General features: G+C 41.1%; 1 protein-coding gene across 1 annotated transcript in view; it reads left to right on the top strand.

Moving 5' to 3' along the window:
• Positions 1 to 20,848, top strand: part of LOC145397123 (uncharacterized) — a 73,251-nt gene that overhangs the window by 8,782 nt on the left and 43,621 nt on the right. Inside the window, exons 3-4 of the mRNA XM_080270323.1 lie at positions 18,091 to 18,242; positions 20,580 to 20,711. Of these exons, the coding sequence (XP_080126449.1) occupies positions 18,091 to 18,242; positions 20,580 to 20,711 (284 nt within the window). The remainder of the gene's footprint in view (positions 1 to 18,090; positions 18,243 to 20,579; positions 20,712 to 20,848) is intronic.

Genomic DNA, 20,848 nt, shown 5'->3' with positions numbered 1-20,848 from the left:
TCAGTGGGCTACGTTACCACTCAACCCATCATTCAAGCCTCTGGAATCCTTGCTCTATCTGATACGCCAAAAACATTCACCACATTCTGTAGCTTCACATAAACGTATCCGATAGAGTCAATCCAGACGCTCTCGCGTTAAAAGGGGTGCAGAATCCCTGATCATGCACGTCTCACAACATTCATCTAGCCAGCTCGATCTCTTCTTAGTTCTCTAGCCCCACCAACTTCCAAACCCTTCTTCCTCACACACCCATCCACCTATTCCTCAATCTTCTCCTTGGCCTACCTCGCCTCCTTCTTCCTTCATAGTCGCTCAGATATACCTATTTCACCACTCTATCCCTTCTCTCCATATGACCATACCATCTCAGTACTCTGTCTTCAATTCTGGTGTCCACAGACTTCCTCGCTCTACATCTTTCACGAATCACATTATTTTGTATCCTATCCACTGTCTGTACTCAACATGCGTTCCTTAACAGTCCCATCTCCACTGCTCTCACTCTTGACTTTTCATGTTCATGTAACACCATAGTCTCATAACCATATGTTAAAGTTGGCACAACAGTCCTCCATGTAAACCTCGTGCAGCTGCAGCACTCAAGCCTCTGTTTCTTATCAATGCTTTCATAGCACCAGCTACTTTCCTCCCTTGTGTCATTCTACTTTCCATTCATATTTTCCTCTCTTTTCTATAATTGTACCGAGGTGTTGGAACTCTCTCACCAATTCCAGTCTCTTTCCATTCACTGTAACATCACACTGGGAGTCACCTTCACTCTCAGTAACCATCACTTTACCCTTTACTATGTTTACTGTCAAGGTATGACGCTCACAGACATCAGTAAAACTCTGAACTAGTCCACCAAGTTCTTGTCAGGTAATTGCAAGTAGTACTACATTATCAGCATACAACAAATATGAGATATGTCATCCATCACCGTTTGTTACCAACCCCATCCCCCTCTCCATTACTCATGTTTTTAGTTCTCTCATCACCTCATCCATATATATATATATATATATATATATATATATAACTAGGCTGCTTCCCCCAAGAAAAGGGAGGTAGCCGAGACAGGACGACACACTCCCCATTTACTCATCCATTCAAACACATTCATTCGCATCTTAGCCCCAAAGGGGAGAAGGGACAGATCCTCACTGCATCACACCACACAAGGGTCAACTGCGCAGTGCAACCAATGACATCCGCAGCAGGGCCCGACAGTAGAGCTGGTTTACCCCTGCCACATCATAATAGACCCATCCCCTTACCCACATCTGATCTGACTAGCTGATCAGGCCAAATGCGGGAAAATATCCCTTCAGAGCTGCGTCATCATTTATTCATTCACAATTTCTCTCCATTTATTTCTGTAAATATATATATATATATATATATATATATATATATATATATATATATATATATATATATATATATACACAGTAATCCCGGTACTATCTAATACAACTGAGCCAAAAGCATGTCCGGAAAGTGGTCCCGTCCAGAAAGTGGGCCCCAGCCTCCTGGACCTGTACTTATGGACCCTTACCTACCCTGACTCAGAAAAACACCTATATTACTCCCTACTGGACATGCATAACACCTATTTAAGACCCAATTCACACTAATAAGGGACATAAAAGACTGAAATAAATGCAAAAGAACCAGAGAATGAGGTTTTAGAGGTGAGTTTATACAATATTAAACATTCTGGGTACTTACAAGTCCCTGGCTCCTGGACTGGTACTTATGGACCCTAACCTAGCCTAACACCTCCCTACTGCACATGCATAGCACCTTACACCCTATTCACACCAAGAAGGAACATTTAAGAGTGAAATGAGGTTTTAGAGGTAAGTATGGAAAATACAGTAAAATATGAAACATTCTGGGTACTTACAAGTCCCTGCCCAACTCGATGAATAACCCGCCTCCTTTCAGACTCTGACAGTAAAAAGGAGTACCTGAAGCACCTGCAGTAAACTGTACATGAAGTCTTGCACTGAACTTAGTCATTTGCACTCAGAATTCCATTCTCTTAACCCTTTCAGGTCTCCTGGCCACTTTAGTGGCTTTCTCGGTAGGGATCTTCCAGCCATTCCCGTGGCAGCATAATTAGGCATGAATGAATACTGTTGCGTGAGGCTGGTGAATGAAATGAGGATACGAGCTGCTCTTCAGACCCCTCTGCTTCCACCAGGCATGCACAGATCACAATATTTTAGTTTAAACAGTCTGGGAAGAGCTAATCATGGTGGGGGGTTGGACTGCACGTACTATTTTTATTATACTGTTGATCTGGCAATATTTTTTACTCTTCTGGTATCAGACAGTTCATTTAGCAAAAGAATATTGTTTGCAATATATTTTTACTGCTCTGGAGGATACATAGCTCTCACCTCCCTCCTCCCTTGCATATCCCCCATCCTCCAGCCCCCTACCTCCCACCGATTCCCCACCCCTCTACCTCCCACTCTTCCACCCTCCACTTTCCCTCCAATCACCCACCCCCTACTTCCACCACCCTCTTACCTCCCACCAATCCCTCACCCCTCTACCTCCTACCCTTCACCCCCACTCTCCCTCCAATGCCCCACCCACTGCCTCCCGCCTACCCACATAGCTGCTGCGTCACAGGCAAGCAAGAGATTTCCGCATTGTATGTCTCAATATTCATTCTTTTCCTGGGTGTTAGAGTGTCTGATTGAGGGAAAATAATTACAGATTTATGATTCTAGGATTCTAAGGTTGTTTCTGTAGCCTTTTATATATGTACCATGCATTTATTTGTTACCAGGTGGACATAGTTAGTTAGTAGTTAGTAGTTTATTGACAAAATAAATTTACATACAATATCATATAAAAACAAAAGATTACATTCCTTCATTTTGTCCAAAAGAAATTATCATTTCCTGATAAACTGTAGAGGTAACTTATTTAAATATCTCAAAAACATCAAAAATAAAGCTACACAATTCTCTAACATAAACATCTTCATTTAACAAATCATTAATATTTGCAAACTGTAACATGGAATACCTGCCACGAAGGTGTTCACTTAGCGGGCACTCCACCAACACGTGTCGTTCAGTCTGTACCTGAGTACCATCACATACACACACTCTATCTTGGCGAGGCGTACGACTCCATCTCCCTGTCTCTATTCTCAGACTGTGTGACATCAACCTTAATCTTGAAAATGATTCGCGTTGGTAGTCAGGTATATACACATTGCTCTTATATACGTTATGTACACTCAACAATGGATTAAGGTCTGTCTTATAAGTCATAATCTTTGTTGCTGTGTTTGGTGTATCTATAATAGTCTGTTTGATCCTCTCCAAGGGTTCACTATCAGCTTCTAAGTATATCTCATTATACAGAAATCTATATCCTGGTGTGTTCTCTCGTCTACAGAGATCATATATTGTGTTGAATGGATGGTCAATATCTGTATTTTCTAACTTAGATCTTATGAAACTTTTTCTTCTTTTTTCTCACTAGTTCTACAACAGGTAGGATACCACTTTCAAGCATACATAAATTAATACTAGTGTTTCTTCTTACTCCCAACAAACACTTCACTAAAGTATTGTATTGTCTCTCTAAACTTTTCATTTTGTTGCTTAGCCATGATTCACAACTATACAGCAGTGCCGAAGTCACTGCCGCGTCAAACACTTTTTTCTTGTATATAAACGGCATCTGCGTATTGGTTGCACAAAATATTGAAAATTTATTTACAACAGCCTCGTTAGCTATCTCATGCATGTTAATCACATCGTTCATCTTGGCAGTGTCAGTGAACCACGCGCCCAGATACAAGTATCTAGGCAATTAGTTGACAGTCACACCTCCTACTCTCAAGTTTTGTCTGTCCGTTTCCTCACCATTGATAACAAAGAATGTTGTTTTCTTTTCATTGATAACCATTCCATAATCATTACAATATTTCAATACAATGTTTAGCTTTTTTCACACATCTCTCTGTTTGTTGCTAATATTACCGCATCATCCATTAGAAGTAATATATGTAATGCTCCTAAAAAACCGTCCACTGCTATTTCATTTTTTATCATTTTTACCATATGATCAATATACAAAACAAAAAGAGCAAACAGCTGGTCAGGGCCCCTGGCGAACACCAATAGACGACTCTATTACTGCTGACTTTAAGATGTTTTTTGTACAAGTATACATTGCCTTTATTGCCTTCACCATTATTCTACCACATCCTAAACGTTTTAAACTTTCTATTAATTTATCTCTAGGGACTCGATCATATGCTTTACTGAAGTCTATAAATAGTACATAGAGTTTTCTTTTCTTGTATGCCGCATAATCACATAATAGCCTTAAGGTAACAATTTGCTCAATACACCCTCGCTTTTTCTGGGCACCTGCCTGACATTTGTCTATGTCCCACCATAATCTAAGTCTGTTGAGTATCATATTATCATACAGTTTTGCCAATGTATCCATTACACTTATACCCCGATAGTTATTACACATCATACGGTTACCTGCTTTAAACAAAATTACCAGTTTATTATAACACCAAACAGTTGGATAATACATATTAGTGAACACTACGTTAAAAATCAATAATAAGAACAGTCTCCACGATACATCGAATACACTCAGCAAAGCTGGACATATTCCTGTATAACTTTTGTTCTTGTTTAAGTCTTTTGTGGCCTGGTCAAGTTCACTCAAAGAAAATGGGTCGTCTAAAACTGGTATATATGGTAGACTTTCAAAATTGTCATTGCCAGTCTCATTTCTTTCAGCATTTTCCACGTTTGGAGGATTTAATAGTTCCTCAAAATGCACCTTAAACTGTTCATCTGTAGGTATTTCCGTATTTTCTATCTGTACATTGCCTTTCCAGTTAATGGACTTCCAAATCAATCTACTATCATTTCCATCAAGTATTCTTTTCCATCTGGGTTGGTTTGTTTCCCACGTGTGGTTTTGAGGTGCAGAATCTTACGATGTTTCTACGCGCACACTCCATGATAGTATTACACCCTGCCGTCAGTGCTACATCTACATTTATGACACCACTCACATCTGGCGGAGCATAGGTCCGTAATTCATTCGCCATCTTCTCCATATCTACCTGACTGTGGCATACACTTCTCTGTAATTTGTGTCGCACTGGTTGTTGGTAATACGAGGCACCTAACTGTTCCGACCTTGCCAGGAGTTCCTTGGACGAAGCACACGCTGTTCTGTCTATGTTCAGTGTAACACATAGTGGTGCGTGGTCAGACCCACACACATTCTGTTGTATCACCAACTCTTTAATCAAGGCTAAAGCATTCTGTTTTACAACACACAAATCAATTTCAGAAATCCACTCATCTTTCCTTCTAAATGTTAAATTTCCATCTATGTATTTATTACTACATCTTATGTGATTCACTATCACCATCTTGTTATTATTACACATATTCACAAGTGTTCTTCCGTGATTGTTAATCGTGTGGTCTCTTACTCCTCTATACTCATACTGGTTTCCACTTTCATCTCTGATTCTAGGTTCCCCTACTCTTGCATTTAAGTCTCCCATTACCACCGTTTTCTCTGGGCCTACAGTGCGAGCAGCCAACTCACCAAACTGAGAGGCGTGGTAGTAAGGAGAGTCACTTGGAGGAATATATACACCACCTAGTTTCAAATTCGACCACCATGACAACTGTATCCAGATCTGTCCTTCAGCATCCGTATCTATCTTGGAAACGTGCTCCGTTAACCATTGTGTAATGAGCACTACAACACCGCCTCGGTGCTGACCACTCCTAGATACATTTGAATACACATTAAAACCTGGCACATTCAAATGAAAATACTTTTTAGCTTCTATCAACCAAACAATATCATATCCCATTACAAACTTTAAAGTATTCGGTTCATCTAGTTTATCCTTTAAACCACCAATGTTCCATGAAACCAAACGCAGCTCACGAACACTTTCCTTCCACCTAAAAAAACTGAGGTGAATACTTATCAATGATTACTCCATCACGAAGCAGAACCCGGTTTTTCCGATCGTAGCTGATATTGGCTCCAATATTTGCAGGTTTCTCTTCTTCTTTTTCTCTCTTCCTGAGGCGAGCGTACTCCTTCCTTACAGCAGGGTGCAGGTCCTTTTTAATGTACACAGTAGCCAGTTGCCCCTGTGCATCTTTCAGATTTCTCGCTGCTTGTAAAACAGCATCTCTTCTCGTTTGGTTCTCCATCTTGATGAGCAGTGGTCTTCTGCGACGCTCGTTGTCCTGTCCCAGTCTCTTCATCTCCCACCTAGCTGGTTCCACTGTGTCGGTGTAAGCAGCAGCTTGCAACACCTTGACTACTTTTTCGTTGTCAGTCTCGCCCATCTCATCTGGGTCTTCAGATAATCCAGTGATCACTAGGTTACATCTCCTCTCCTTGTTATCTAGTGTCTCTAAATACAGCTGTTGGTTATGGATTATCTTGTAAGCGTTATCAAGACCCTCTGACAAACGCTGGACCTCTTGCTTCAATTGTTTTACCTCAGCTATTTCCTCTCGAATACTTCTCAGTTCATCTAGTAGTACAGAATTAGGTGGATCTTGTCTTCTCTCTGCGTTAAGTAGCGTGGTGAGAGCGCGTTTTAATTGTGGATTTGTCATTTTGTTGATGTCATTTGGTGACAATTCACGCACTGCATCAGCATTATCAGCCATTTTGCTACTATCTTATTTCTAGGCGTAAAGGCAAGTGGTAGGTTGTGTATCAGGCCGTTAGGGTTGCTGTTGGGTTGGTTACTAAGGACGCTGCCTGTTGTCAAGGCTAGTGCGCATGCGCAAACAGGAGCTTGGAGGTCAAGGGGGGTGCTACCAAAGCACACTGACTTATAGCCTTAAATTATGACTAAGTCCAAACCCCAGGAAACCTCTACTCCAACACCAACTGGCCTTGGGTTACTCACACACCTCTTGGTCTTGTTTGTACCTTCGTGGACTTTCTATTTTCTGCGTATTTGATGTAGAAAGTACGAGCAATTCATCCTGTTGTTTACAAAAAAAAAAAAATGCGTCTCTCAAATGTGACCTTCGGCCCTATTTGAGACCTGAAAGGGTTAACACTGTGCACTCTAGTCTTACTTGCACTCCATTGCACCTTAATGAAATAAGTGTTGCACTCTGCACTTAAGTCTTTGCACTCATAAATCTAGTTTCTTAACACTACACACTCTAGTCTAATTTGTGCTCCATTGAACGTCGATAAAATCAGTGTTGCACTCTGCACATAAGTCTTTGCACTCAGAATTCTAACTTCTTAACACTACCACTGTTTATTTTTTTCACCACACAACACTGTAAATTCCCATGTGGTTCAGAGGCAAGTTCTTGCTGTTTATGCACTGTCAGAGTCTGAGAGTAGCTGATGCAGGTGGCCTAGAGGTGTGTCGCTGGGACATGGTGATGTACTATCCACTGCAGACGACTCTGAAGAGAGGCGCAAACTCACGTCCAGTGGTGACTCCACCGTGGCCGATGTGCTGAGCTGTGGCTCGGAGGATGAAGGCCTGTCTTGGGGAGGCAATGGTTTAGAGCCAGGGCTGGGCACAGCGGGAGTCACGGGTCTGAAAAAGCTGTCAATGGTTGATTGATGCAAGGAGCAACGATTTCGGCTATTAATGATGCACTGCCTGAAAGCGTGCACTTCCTCCACAAGTCCCAAGGGCCCCATCTCCCTGTCACAGTCTGGGTGTTCCAGGTAGTCAAGAACGAACTCTACGTGTTCCCGGAGTGCACTCAGCTTGGGGATGGCTTGAGTAGTGTTACGCTGAGAGGAGTCCGCATCATCGTCACCGTCCTCGTTGGAATCTTTAGGCTAGGTGCTGACACCTGCAACTAAAGATGCATTCTCGATATCAGACATGGTCTGATACCCAGGATCGCCCTCGTCGTCATCCAACCACTCATGCACTTTGTCCACATCAACATCGTCGCCGTGCACACATAGACGTGCATGGAAGTCATCCATATCAAAACCTAGGAAATCGAGCTCCACATCCGTTTAGAGAAGCAGACAAGACCAACCATTTTCTAGAGTCTTGACGGGGACTTCCTTCCATGCACTGGCCCAGTTGTAGATTGCGGACTTGATGTTGTTGCAGTGAAGGTTTTCCAAAGTCTGCTGGCATCGCGTGTCCCGTCCCTCCCTGCGCTCGTCCTCGTCCTAGAGAACAACCATCACCTTGTCCAGGAACTTCCTTCGGTACAGCCTCTTCGTTGCCACGATCACTCCTTGGTCCATTGGTTGGATAAGAGCAGTCGTATTAGGTGGCATAAACATGCACCTAATATGCCCATTCTCAGCCACCAAGTCCTTGTCACACAGGTGGGCATGTGCATGATCGAGGAGAAGGAGGGAGACCTGGTAGTGCAGGATTCCCAGTGTGTTCATCTGGTAATGGATGACCTCCTTGATGAAATGGCGGTGGAACAAGTCTTTGAAGATCTGGGCAGTGAACTATGCCTTCAAATAATTGTACTAAACGACAGGAAGGGCATCCATTACCCCACGAAGACACCGAGGCTGCTTTGCATGTCCAACAATAACGGGCTTAAGACTGTGCATGTCGTTAGCATTGGCTCAATGCAAAGCAGATATCCGTTGCTTGGAGGGCTTGCAGCTGGGTACACGCTTCTCCATCTCCTCGGCTAGAGTGTTCGTTGCCAAAGACCGATAGAATAAACCAGTTTCATCAGTGTTGTAGACTTGACCGAGAGTGAGGCTCTCCCTGTCGATCAAGCCTTTCACCTTGTGCCGAAACTCCTCTACTCCACCCTCATTGGCGTCCAAAGCTTCGCCATGAGACTTACGGTTGGTAAGGCCATGTTGTAACTTGAACATGAAGAGCCAACCATCAGATGATTTGAGGTCTGGAGCATCGTGAAGCCTTGCAAACTTCTCAGCAGCAGCCTTCAGCTCCGTGCCACGTACCAGCACACCAGCAGTACGTTGCTATCGATACCAAATCAACGTGGAGTGGTCGACTTCAGCATACCGGGGAGTAAACATCATCTTCCTCTCCACGTTGCATTTGTTCTTCGACGAGAAGTCAGCCATGTACTGCATGAGTTTGTCGCGGGATCTCTTGATATCAAAGTAGATCAGGCCAGGTTGAATTCACAGAGGATGCATGAGGTTGACCATCCCGCGTCCACCTTGTCCAATATCTCCCTCTTCTTCTCCAGAGTCAAAACCACTATCTTCCTCTTCTCGGCCGGCAGGGCCATCATCACACACACTAACAAGTGGCAGGAGAGCAGCAGCAGAGCCTGCAGGAGGTAGGGCACCACCACAAAAGCGAGCACGTGGGCGGCCATGATGTTGAGCGTGCACTCACAACAAGAGACGGGCGATGGGTGGGGAGGATGCAGGGGCGCTCTAGCGGACGGTGGCGGAACTATGCACCAAAACACAGCTGGTCCGTGCCACACGTGCCGAGTTCATATTACAGGGGAGGAAAGTCGTTTTTTTTTAAATATTTTGCTCTTTTTGGCCAATTTTGGGTATATTGAATCCCGGGACCAAATCGTCTGGTAAGTGGGGTGTCCGGAAAGTGGGCGTCCAGATAGTATGGGGATTACTATATATATATATATATATATATATATATATATATATATATATATTTTGAATGAGCATGAGGACATCACACAACCTTGTTGCACTCCCACACCAATAGTGAATCATCATCCACTTAGATGCCCATTTACCCTTAGGCATACTTCAATTCGGTCATCAAAATTCTTGACGACACCAAGCAGCTTACCATCTACACCCTACATGCGCAAAACCTTTCAAAATCCTTCTCTGTCTACTTTGTTGTATGGTTTTCTAAATCCATACATGCAGTAATCACCTTATAGTCCTTGTCACAAGCCTTCTCCATTAGCTATCTTACTGCATTTTAATATTTGATCCACACATCCTCTGCCACTCCTAAAGCCACCCTGTTCATCGCTCTCTAGGACTTCTATCTCTCTTACTTTCTCTGTAATAATTCTTACACATACCTTCCCCACCACGCTCAAAAAATTTATGGCATTATAATTCTTGCACTCACTTTGCTCACCTTTATTTTTGTACAGTTGTACAATCACAGCCTTTTTCCACTCTTTTGGAACAGCTTCACTCATCCATGCCTTCATATATACCACAAACAAGCACTTCATTCCGCTCTCTCCACTACACTCAGTCATCTCTGCATACACCTTATCAACCCAAGCTGCTTTCCCATTTTTCAGCCCCTTCACAGTGTTCTTCACCTGTGCTCGTGTCACGTTTCCTCCACTGCATTCCTTCTCTGCTCAGCCCCCAAACCAGTCATGTTGACAGCGGCTCTGCTCGCTCTATTCCCATTCATAAGGCTTTCAAAATATTCTTTCCCTCTGGTCCTTGCTTCATCTTCATGGGTTAATAATCTACCACTTACATCCTTCACATGTTCACATTTCTTTCCACTGTCACTTCCACATTCCCGCACCTCTTTCCAGAATAACTTCCTATTTTCAGGGTAGTTTGCATTCCTTTTTTATCCTACAGTAGATCATCCTTTCCCTCTTTCTTTTTTCTTTTCACTTGTCTCTTTACGTGTTTTTTGCTCTCAGTATATTCGGTTCTTATTTCGATTGAACCACCGTCCTGTAAACTCTCTAGCCACTTCTCCCTCTTTTCCTTTACTGCGCTCTTAACCTCTTCATCCCACCATGCCGTACCTTTCTTCATTGTTGTTAGTCTTGCCACACCAGGGATTGCTTAGCTAGCAATGCTAATGAGGTATGTAGATAGTCATATATCTCATCTCATCTCATCAGCTGTTTGAGTGTCCACTGCAGGACCGGCCTATCCCAACCGAAGTGGGGACTTCTATAGTACTTCCAAAATATCCATATCGTTTAGGCGTTGTCCCTCACGGGAATTCCCCTTCATGCGACTCTGCCGAATCTGTACCAAAACACACCTCTCTGTCTCATGTCAGCTATTTACCATTTCTAAATGAAATTTATTTACAGTTATGTGTTTATATATATATATATATATATATATATATATATATATATATATATATAATTCTCTAATAAGGCTATATAGTGTAAGAAAATGCCTATTGTTTTTAATAATAAAAATGATTTTTTATAAATATCACAACACTTGGCAACTTTGCTTTCCAATGCTGTCATGCTTGTAGGTGAATCAGTGAGGGTAGGTCATATGTCAATCTGCAGGTCACTTCCTCTCTGACCGCCATCAAAGATGGAAGCTTTTCCTCAAATTATACAAATTCATAAAACCGTTTAGACTTTTTATAAAAATAAATCTCCATAAACTGTAGATTTTATATGCAGAGAGAGAGAGAGAGAGAGAGAGAGAGAGAGAGAGAGAGAGAGGTAGTAAGCTGGGAGTGAGGGTTAACCCTTGTTTCTAATCCGATAATTGGCCCGGTAAAAACTGTGGCAACGTCGCACACAGGGGAACTCCCGTGAGGGACAACGCTGAAACGATCTGGATATTTTGGAAGTACTATAGCGAGCAAGCCACGAGGGACATTTCGACTCGTTTTCCTAGCGAGCGAGTTTCGTCTATACTCGGTTCCACGGAGTCTGACGCACTGATTTTGCCAGCCGAGGACAGGTGGATCTGGTAAAACTGCGCGATGCACTCGGGCGGTGATTGGTCGATTTCCGTTGTGTTTGAACGTGCGCCCTGTTGACTTCGTATTCCTGCCACCCCCCACATTTATTTGTAAGATACAGGATTATAAAGATATAAATTAATGCAATGATATCTTTAATGATAAATATGTCTCTTTTAATTTGTTAGAGATAAACCTGAACGACACTGATAACAAAGCTAAGTAAAGTCGCAACTGGACGTATACGGACAAGTGTTGGCGATTGTCGCGGGAATTCAGACATTCGGAGCAGGGTGGTTTCGTAGGTCCTTTGAAGGCTCGAATGTTTTTCCCACTACTACAAAACTGTCACAGTCTACACCATGCCCTTCATTACCACATCTACTGTAAGAATTTTTGGTATCTTTAGTCCTAACTTTAGTCCTAACTTAGTCGTAGTGTGTGATGATGCTATGTACAGTTCATAATTCAAAAATTGTTCTCCAGCAAATACTTTCTGTACTCTTCCGTCGTGTTAATATTCATCGTGGGTTGTAGTTTCATTACTTGTTGGTAATAAATAGTAATAAGGAAGAGCGATTATACGAATTAGTACAATCAGTTAATAGCAGTGCTGGTGTAGAGGTAACAGCGAGCGAGACAGTAGGCCATGTTTGCGAACGTGATAGCGCCCGAATATGGCCTGTAGGCTTGCTGCAAACGCCAGCTCAACTTACGTAGCCCTGGCTGGTAGGATAACAGAAAGGAGCAAAAAATATCTGTAGATTTTCTTAGTTGTGTTATATAGACATTACGTAAGCATCCTTTAAAATTTATGAAGCTGTTGTAATAACCATGTCAAAAGACTTGACTGCCCAAAATCCTTTTTAAATAGTGCCATAAACACCGCATAATTGATGACCTATATTATAACAGAAAGCAGCTCAAGAATCAAATATTGCATAGGTTTCCCATTCTTGTTACAAGTATGAAATTATTTATATATAGTATAATCTTTACGATTGACGGGTTCATCTGTAGGTTTTTCGTTTATTTTTAATATATTCCTGCTTAGGATGTGTTGCCTGAAATAAAGATTTGTCGGCAGGTATGTATTGGACAACATGCGTGGACCCAGCATGACATTACCACCACCACCACAACAACACTAATAACAACTACTACAGCAACAACAAGTAGTAATACTGCTACTACCACCACTGTTACTACTACTACCACTACCACTAATACTACCGCCACCTGCGCTGCAAGTACAGAGCAACACACAGGCCTTAACAAAAAGTTCCAACGGTCTCCTCACAAATATGGAAGTCAGGGACGAAATATTATAATGAACGTTCACCGATTTTTTACGAGGGAGGGTCAGTGTGAACCACAACTACAGGTGACACTGAAAACAGCAAAAGCAACTGGAGTCAGCTACAGAACTATCCAGAGGATAATAGCAGAGGCTTCTAAGTCACCGAATGGTATAATGTGTTCATCTCCTAAACGTGTACGATCATCGCCCATCGTAGGAAATCTGGACAGTTTTGACCAAGGATGCATCAGACGAGGGCTGCTGGCGTTTTATGAACAAGGTGAACTGCCAACGATTTCGGCTTTATTAAAGAAAGTCCAGGAGCCTCCTATCAGTTTCAAGGGGTGTCGAACTTCATTATTTAGAATAATAAGACAACTGGGATTTCGGTATAAGAAGGTGCAAAGTGGAAGGAAAATTTTGATGGAAAGGAAGGACATTGTGGCAGCCAGAAAAGAATACCTTCGAGAAATGAACAACAACAGAGCAAGTTCCCATCCCCGTCCGGTGGTCTTTTTGGATGAAACATAGATCAACCAAAACATCTGTGTTGAGCGTTGTTGGACTGATCTAGACGGAACAGCTGGCCCTAAACTTAAGACGGGGAGAGGTGCCAGATTCATCATAGTTCATGCTGGTGGTCACCAAGGCTTCATACCTGGAGCTCTTTTGATGTTCCGGTCCAAGAATGGATCAAAGGGGGACTACCATGATGCTATGGACCATGGACGGTTCAAGATCTGGTTCCAAGAACAATTACTTCCCAAGATCAGTGAAGGATCACTAATAGTTTTAGATAATGCACCATACCACTCAAAATTCACCTGTAAAGTGCCAACAACCAGCAGCAGAAAAGATGAACTACTACAGTGGTTAGCTTCAAACAACATCTCCCATGATCCCTCTGCTACTAAAGTACAGTTACTTCAGATCTGTAAAAAACACAAGTCAAAGCAAGAATACGAAATTGATCAGATAGCAGTTAGTCACGGACATAGAGTACTCAGGCTACCCCCCTACCACTGCATGCTGAACCCCATTGAACTAATTTGGGCACAGGTGAAAACTGAAGTGAAGCAGAAAACTCTAATGGTAACCAGTGCCTGAAGAGAATTGAGCAAATAGCCTACGAGGCAATCAACAACATAACATCTGAACATTGGCGGAAATGCATCGACCACACACTAAAAATTGAGGCTGAATTCAGGGCCAAGGACATTGCACAAGATCATTATGTTGAAAATTTTGTAATTAATGTGGCATCTGACGAAAGTAGTGTGGACGATCCAAGTGAAGAGGAAAGTGATATGGAGACCTAAATATACAACCTTACCTTAGATATGCTTAGCTTTTCTTGATTATGATTCGTGTGAGCGCACACACACACACACACACACACACACACACACACACACACACACACACACACACACACAACCTCACTGGGGTCAATACATGCTGTTCTTAATAAACACACATTTTCAATACCTTCATAGGTAACAGTAGCTTTACAGAGCTACATTATTTTGTTTGTATTCATAGTCAGATTCAGTAAAAAAAAATTTCTTACGGTAATACGTTTGGTGTTTATTTTCCTGAGCCTTTTCATAAGAGAGTATCATGAGAGAGAGAGAGAGAGAGAGAGAGAGAGACCCGGAAGGTAATGGATTACATTATTGCAGAATGAACCGAGTATTTGTTAACGACGGAATAAAGGAAAGATAAAAGGAAACCCCATGAGAAAATAATAACTTGTACCATGCCGCTACAATTAAACCGCGTAAAGTGTGAACGAAATTAATCATAGTGAAATGACAATATAAACAAATAAAACATAATTATCATTAGGCCTGCTTCTGTCCTTAACTGTTGTCCGTATGCGTCCAGTAGCGGCTTAGTTTTGTTATCAGTGTCGTTCAGGTTTATCTCTAATAAATTAAAAAGGACATATTTATCACTAAAGATATCATTGCATTAATCTGCAGCCGTATAATTCTGTATCTTACAAATAAATGAGGAGGTTGGTAGGAATACAAATTCAATTTGGCGCACGTTCAAATACAATGGAGATTGACCAATCACCGCCCGAGGACACGGCGCAGTGTTACCAATTCCGCCAGTCATCAGCTGGCAAAATCTGTGCGTCAGACTCCGTGGAACCGAGTATAGTGAGTGAGCCGCACTTAGCGAGTGATAAAGTACAGCGCTGAAGACAAGAAGAAACTCGTTAAACTTACAGAAGATGGCTTGAAAACCTATGAAACTCTGAGGCAGTTGTATGTTCTGGAGTCGAGTGAGCGTAATGTAAAAAGAAACAAGGATGAGGTAAACGAAAGTTTGAAAGTGGCAGACAGATACTTCACACGTGCTAGTGGTAGAGGTGGTGATAGTGGTGAGGGAACATGAAGGACCAGATGATGTTGCCTTACTCAGCCTCATTGAACCTAAGGACTATCAAGGGTTTGAAAGTGATGATGAGATACTACACGAGATTCGGAGAAACGCTGGTGCCCGAGAGGGTGGCAATGGTGGAGAGGAGGGTGACAATGGTGGAGAGGAGGGTGACGATGGTGGTGGCACTTACTCAGTAAGCATGTGCACCCCCAACTCCCAACTTTTTCTTTCAATAACTGCATTCTGAGCATTTAATGGTGACTTTTTGTTGCTTTGTCCAATTAATTATGATATGTATGTAAGAATGTGACTATTTAGTGGATAAAAGTGGGCAAAAATGGAAAAATTTTCGAAATTTCTAAATGTTCCAATTTATTTTTATTTTTCCCTACAGTATGTAAAGTTTGCCCCCAAACTAGAGGTTTCACGACTAGTGAGGTTTCATCACTCTCTTAAGATCACTACAGTAGTTGTGAGGCCCTACTGTATCTCTCTCTCTCTCTCTCTCTCTCTGTATATATATATATATATATATATATATATATATATATGATACATCATTGCTGAAAATTTCAAGTCTTTATCTAGGACAGCCTTAGAAAGACAGCTCCCCAGAATATGGAGATCAAGAAGACTGACATTCCAAGACCGTTCGAGATAGAGGCTTGAAATAATCAGGAGTGATGTATCTTGGTTGTAGGCTTCTTTTGGCAAAAAAAAAAAAAAAATCCTAGCACTAGTGCCACACTCGAGCCCTTTTTTTTTTTTTTTTTTTTTTTTTTTTTTCTCAGCGCAGCAAAAACTACTGAACTGACTTCTTTGCAAATGTTTCAATATATAGTCGTCAACATACAGTATACTAGTGGACCTGGGTATTGATCTTGAGATCCAATGAATACTTTTTGAGATATTGAGGAAAATCAAAATGGCCCACTCATGCCTGAAAGTGCTAAACCGGAAAGTATTTGGCCGATTTTGACCGAACTCGGTGGATGTTTAGTGGGTCATGAGGGAACGTAATTCGCATAGTATGAATGACGTTGACCTTGATCTCAAGGTCACAGGTCTAAATTCGTAAAAAAATATATATATACAATATTCAAACCAAAATTCCCATAATATTGCTTCTGCAATGATAAAAGTATTTTCATCTTTAATGTGGAGTTCTTGAATATTGCTTCAGCAGTTTGAGAATTCTAGTTAATATTATTTTTTAAAATTAATATTAACCTGGAAAATTAAGAATTTACCACTTAACAAAGATATATGATTCATAAGGTTAATAGCGAGAAAGCGTATGTGCTGATGCTCATTATTTTCCTGATGAATACTGGAGGGCAAATTTATCGTTACTGTTCTTTTTATTTCAATAGATTTCATATTGAGGCTGGTACAGCTGAAGCTAAGAGTGCGAAGCTGTATGCAGAGCGTAAATTATGGACTGAATACAAGTATTAAATGCAGTTTTCCTGCGTGGTAATGTTACAGAGTACATTCAGTCAAGGTAAAGAGAACATGAGAGGTAGGTTCACCACTCCCGGCTGGTGCAGAGGCTCTGACGTCAAGGATAATAAGAGAGAGAGAGAGAGAACGAATATAATGGAATACTAATGTAAACTAGTAATTTCCGGATCATTTGGTAGGTGTTTTGTGTTGTTATGCTCTCGGCCAATGATCTCCGTCAATATTTTCACTTGTTTTCTCATAATCAGCTAGCTTACAGGCACCTATGTCATCGGATCTGTGTCTGTATGACCCTGTATATGACATTCCTATACTCTCTGAAAACAGATAGTTCTTCTTGAAGACATATTTTATATCTCAGAAACATAGCATTAACCTTTTCGTTGCTGTACATTCAGTTTAGGATGTAGATAAAAGTATTCCACATAGGAAATCATCATTTTAAATCTCCCTTATCATTTGAGTAGTTTGATTTTCGTGTTTACCTTCTGTTATCAACTTTTTCTGTTACCACCTTTCACATGAACCGATTGCACCCACGAACAATACAAACTGTGGGCATGATCACAGAACATACCCATTTGCGATCATAACTGAATTCTCCCGTCAGTACAATAGAATACGGAGGCCGAGGAGCACATACCACAGGGCAGGTGGGTGAGTGACTGGCCAGACTACCAGGCTGAGACCCGCAGTCTGGATTATCTGTGACGTCATGCGCAGACCGAGACACGTTTTTGCTCTCCCCCCCCCCTCCGTGTGAAACTACCTAATTTTCTCTTTACTTTCTATTCAGCAGCGAGGTTGAGAAATCAAATACTTCATGTCTCCTTGAACATAACAAATGGATATCAGAAACTTGGGGCTTGTCTACCCATTCAAGCACGCGATATAATAAAGCCCTGTTAGTGTCGCCTTGAACTTATCTTAATTACAGCTCATCATGCTGCTGATGAGGGGCGCCTTCACGCTGAGGCACTGACTTAGTTGCTTGACTCAATTGTCCGTTTATGTAAACACCTCTCTTTTCCCTCCCTATCCTCTGAAAAGGGGATGTTGGACTGTAGGAGGGCGAGAAGATCAGCCTGTAGTCTACTGGGTTCACATTTAGATTAAGCAAGTGTCACAACAAAAACAATTACTACTTCTATTGCTACTAAAGCATATTATTTACGTTGGAGGTGTGGCTTCGTATCCGCAAGTTGAGACAAATAGACTAAAAAATGGAAATTTTTACCAGGTTATTGGAGCAAGCTGGACTATGGACGCTGCCTGAGACGCGGGTGTTGGTGGTGGGAGGAAGGGCAGAAGTGGAGGCGGTCTTGCTCCACCCCAGCCTCCGCAACAGCATTCACGCCATATACGTCGCCATCGATCCTAAGGCATCGCGAAGTGCAAAATCTGGTCCTTTATACTTTCACAGCTCTTCTAGTTATAAAGGGTTTTGGCTTTCTAATCCTCTGTATTATATAAAAAGATATGCATTTAAAACAGTAACATGACAGAGATACTAATCATAATAGTAGCCTGACAATCCTCACATGTTTAGGTGTGTCCTCATGATACAGTGTTTTGTTATTCAGGTGTTGTCACATAAACATTTGTCAGCTTCACTACTTACCTTGCCATCATGACAAATTCCTAAATATCCCTGACATCTGCGAAATGTTAAGAAATCTTGGCAAAAATCATTATTTCCAGATGTTGTGAATTTCATTTGACTGATGTTCTTCAAATTAATTAGAATTTTAAAACACGAGAATCAGTGTATGCTACTGTGGTATGCAGTCAGAGCATGTGCCTGACTCAAGGAAGATGGACGTGTGTACTGCATAGTCCTGGGTCACCAATGGGCATGGTTTAGTACCCACTAGCCCTCCAAAACGGTAGTTTGTCTACGTTACTATCATCCCGAGTACTACCATGTGAATGGCATGGGACCAATGCCTGGCAGCTTGTCCTGTATAATACTCCCAAGTGGGGAGCTCGACCACATATACCAGTTAGTCAAGGTCCGGAAGACTACTACTCATACACATCTATACACAGCTCATCCTCTTGGGGCTATTCCTGCTCTATTTTCCCAACACCGTGCCATGTGGAAGGACCCTGTTCCGACCCGGGAGTGACGCTGTCTACTGCAGGAAGGAGGCTAATTGCTTTTCTCGAAGGGTCTGTACGGCCAGACAGACCAAACTAGATCACCTAATCAAGTACTACAATTAGAACAATGAGCGGTTACTAAAAGTAATGACATGTGATGGTGTGTGTACCTGGGAGGGGTGGGTAGGTGATGGATCTAGAATCTTAGCCATCACTGAGATTTGCGAATGCCTTTTATGATGAGTCTATTGATATGTTCAAATCTGAGAGCAATGTAGACTTGAAAAATTATGCTTGCCCTTTTCCATAGGCTTTTATCAGTGAAGAGTAGTTCAATGCAATGTTGGTGTGGTTTACTAGATATGGTATCCACGAATTATTACAAAGAGAGTACTGACTGAGGATCTCGAAATCCACAAAACCATATTGCCACAAACGCCGCTTCTGGATACAGTGCACAGGCATTGCAGGAGAAACTGGTCAGGTTAAATGAAGCAAATGATCGAAGGGGCCTGTAGGAGAACATGGTGACCAAAAAACAGTAAGATTAACTGCAAGAAAGTGGTCACATACTGTAAGGTTAGGGTATGCTATAAGCTGTACTATATTACAGTACTAAAGAAAGTTTTGGGCTTGCTCACCGAGTAAATCAGTGACCGGAAGCAAAAGGCACATTTGGTGTTGAATACTGAAATTTCTTAGTACTGAGATATACAGAATATATATATATATATATATATATATATATATATATATATATATATATATATATAGATAGATAGATAGATAGATATATATATATATATATATATATATATATATATATATATATATATATATATATATATATATATATATATATACATATATATTTCTCACTGCAGATAATGGTGGTAAAAAATATGCTTAGTTGGTAAGTTCTGAAGACAAGTGAAGAACACGAATTTACTTAGAAACCTACAGAAACAGTATAGAGCAGTCAGAACACTCAGGTCCGGGAATATGAGAACAAGTTATATTGTTGCGTACGTACATGTACAACTACCTCTGGTTTTAAAATGAGAAAAAGAACACAAGATGACACAGAATAGTCTACTGTCACTCGTCCCAACCAGCCAGCTAGGTTTCATTGAGGTAATGAAGATCATATCCGGAGCTAATGAGGTATTCGGAAGAGAGGTAGTTGGAGTATATATGTTATTAATGATGGAAATGCAAGTTGCACTGGCATTTTTTTAAAGCAACGGGTAAATGTATAACAATGGCTATCGATAACCAAACATCGAAGTATGTGTTTCAAAGACAGGGATTACTTGGAAGGAATGGTGATGAAGTGGGCAGGTAGAACAGTGAAGTAGTGTGAACGAAAAATTTTAGTGAGTTTTTGCAACTCTGTTTTCTCTGCTATCTACTTACCACTGAAATATCTTGTAAAATTACAGGAAAGGGTATAAAAGAATTGTATACAATTTACAGTTCCTACCAAAATTAAAATAAATGAATTGATTAATTATGTTTATTTCCAAGAGATCGTGCAGTTATTTATTATTAAATATGGGACAGTGGGTTTCCCCCTTTTTTTTTAATTTGATTTTTTATATATTACTTTATTTATTCATTTTTTAGGGGCAGAAACTCTGCGAGTGTGGGTGTATCGTCGGTGTCTGTACTGCAGTAATGGGGAGGCGGATATTCAGTTTGTCTTTAGAGGTGACATCACTACTCTTCAATTCACTGAACACGTTTTCAACCAAAAAGGTGTATGTTATTTTCTTTACCTCTCAGCAACCTTTATCATTTTATATAATACATTCATATCTATCTATCTATCTATCTATCTATCTATCTATCTATATATATATATATATATATATATATATATATATATTTATATA

The sequence above is a fragment of the Coenobita brevimanus genome, chromosome 40 (assembly GCF_032717465.1).
Source record: "Coenobita brevimanus isolate Jiangsu-jjx chromosome 40, ASM3271746v2, whole genome shotgun sequence".
In the NCBI taxonomy this organism is placed as follows: Eukaryota; Metazoa; Arthropoda; class Malacostraca; order Decapoda; family Coenobitidae; genus Coenobita; species Coenobita brevimanus.
Note: the sequence above shows the minus strand (reverse complement) of the source record. Positions and strands in the feature narration are given on the sequence as shown.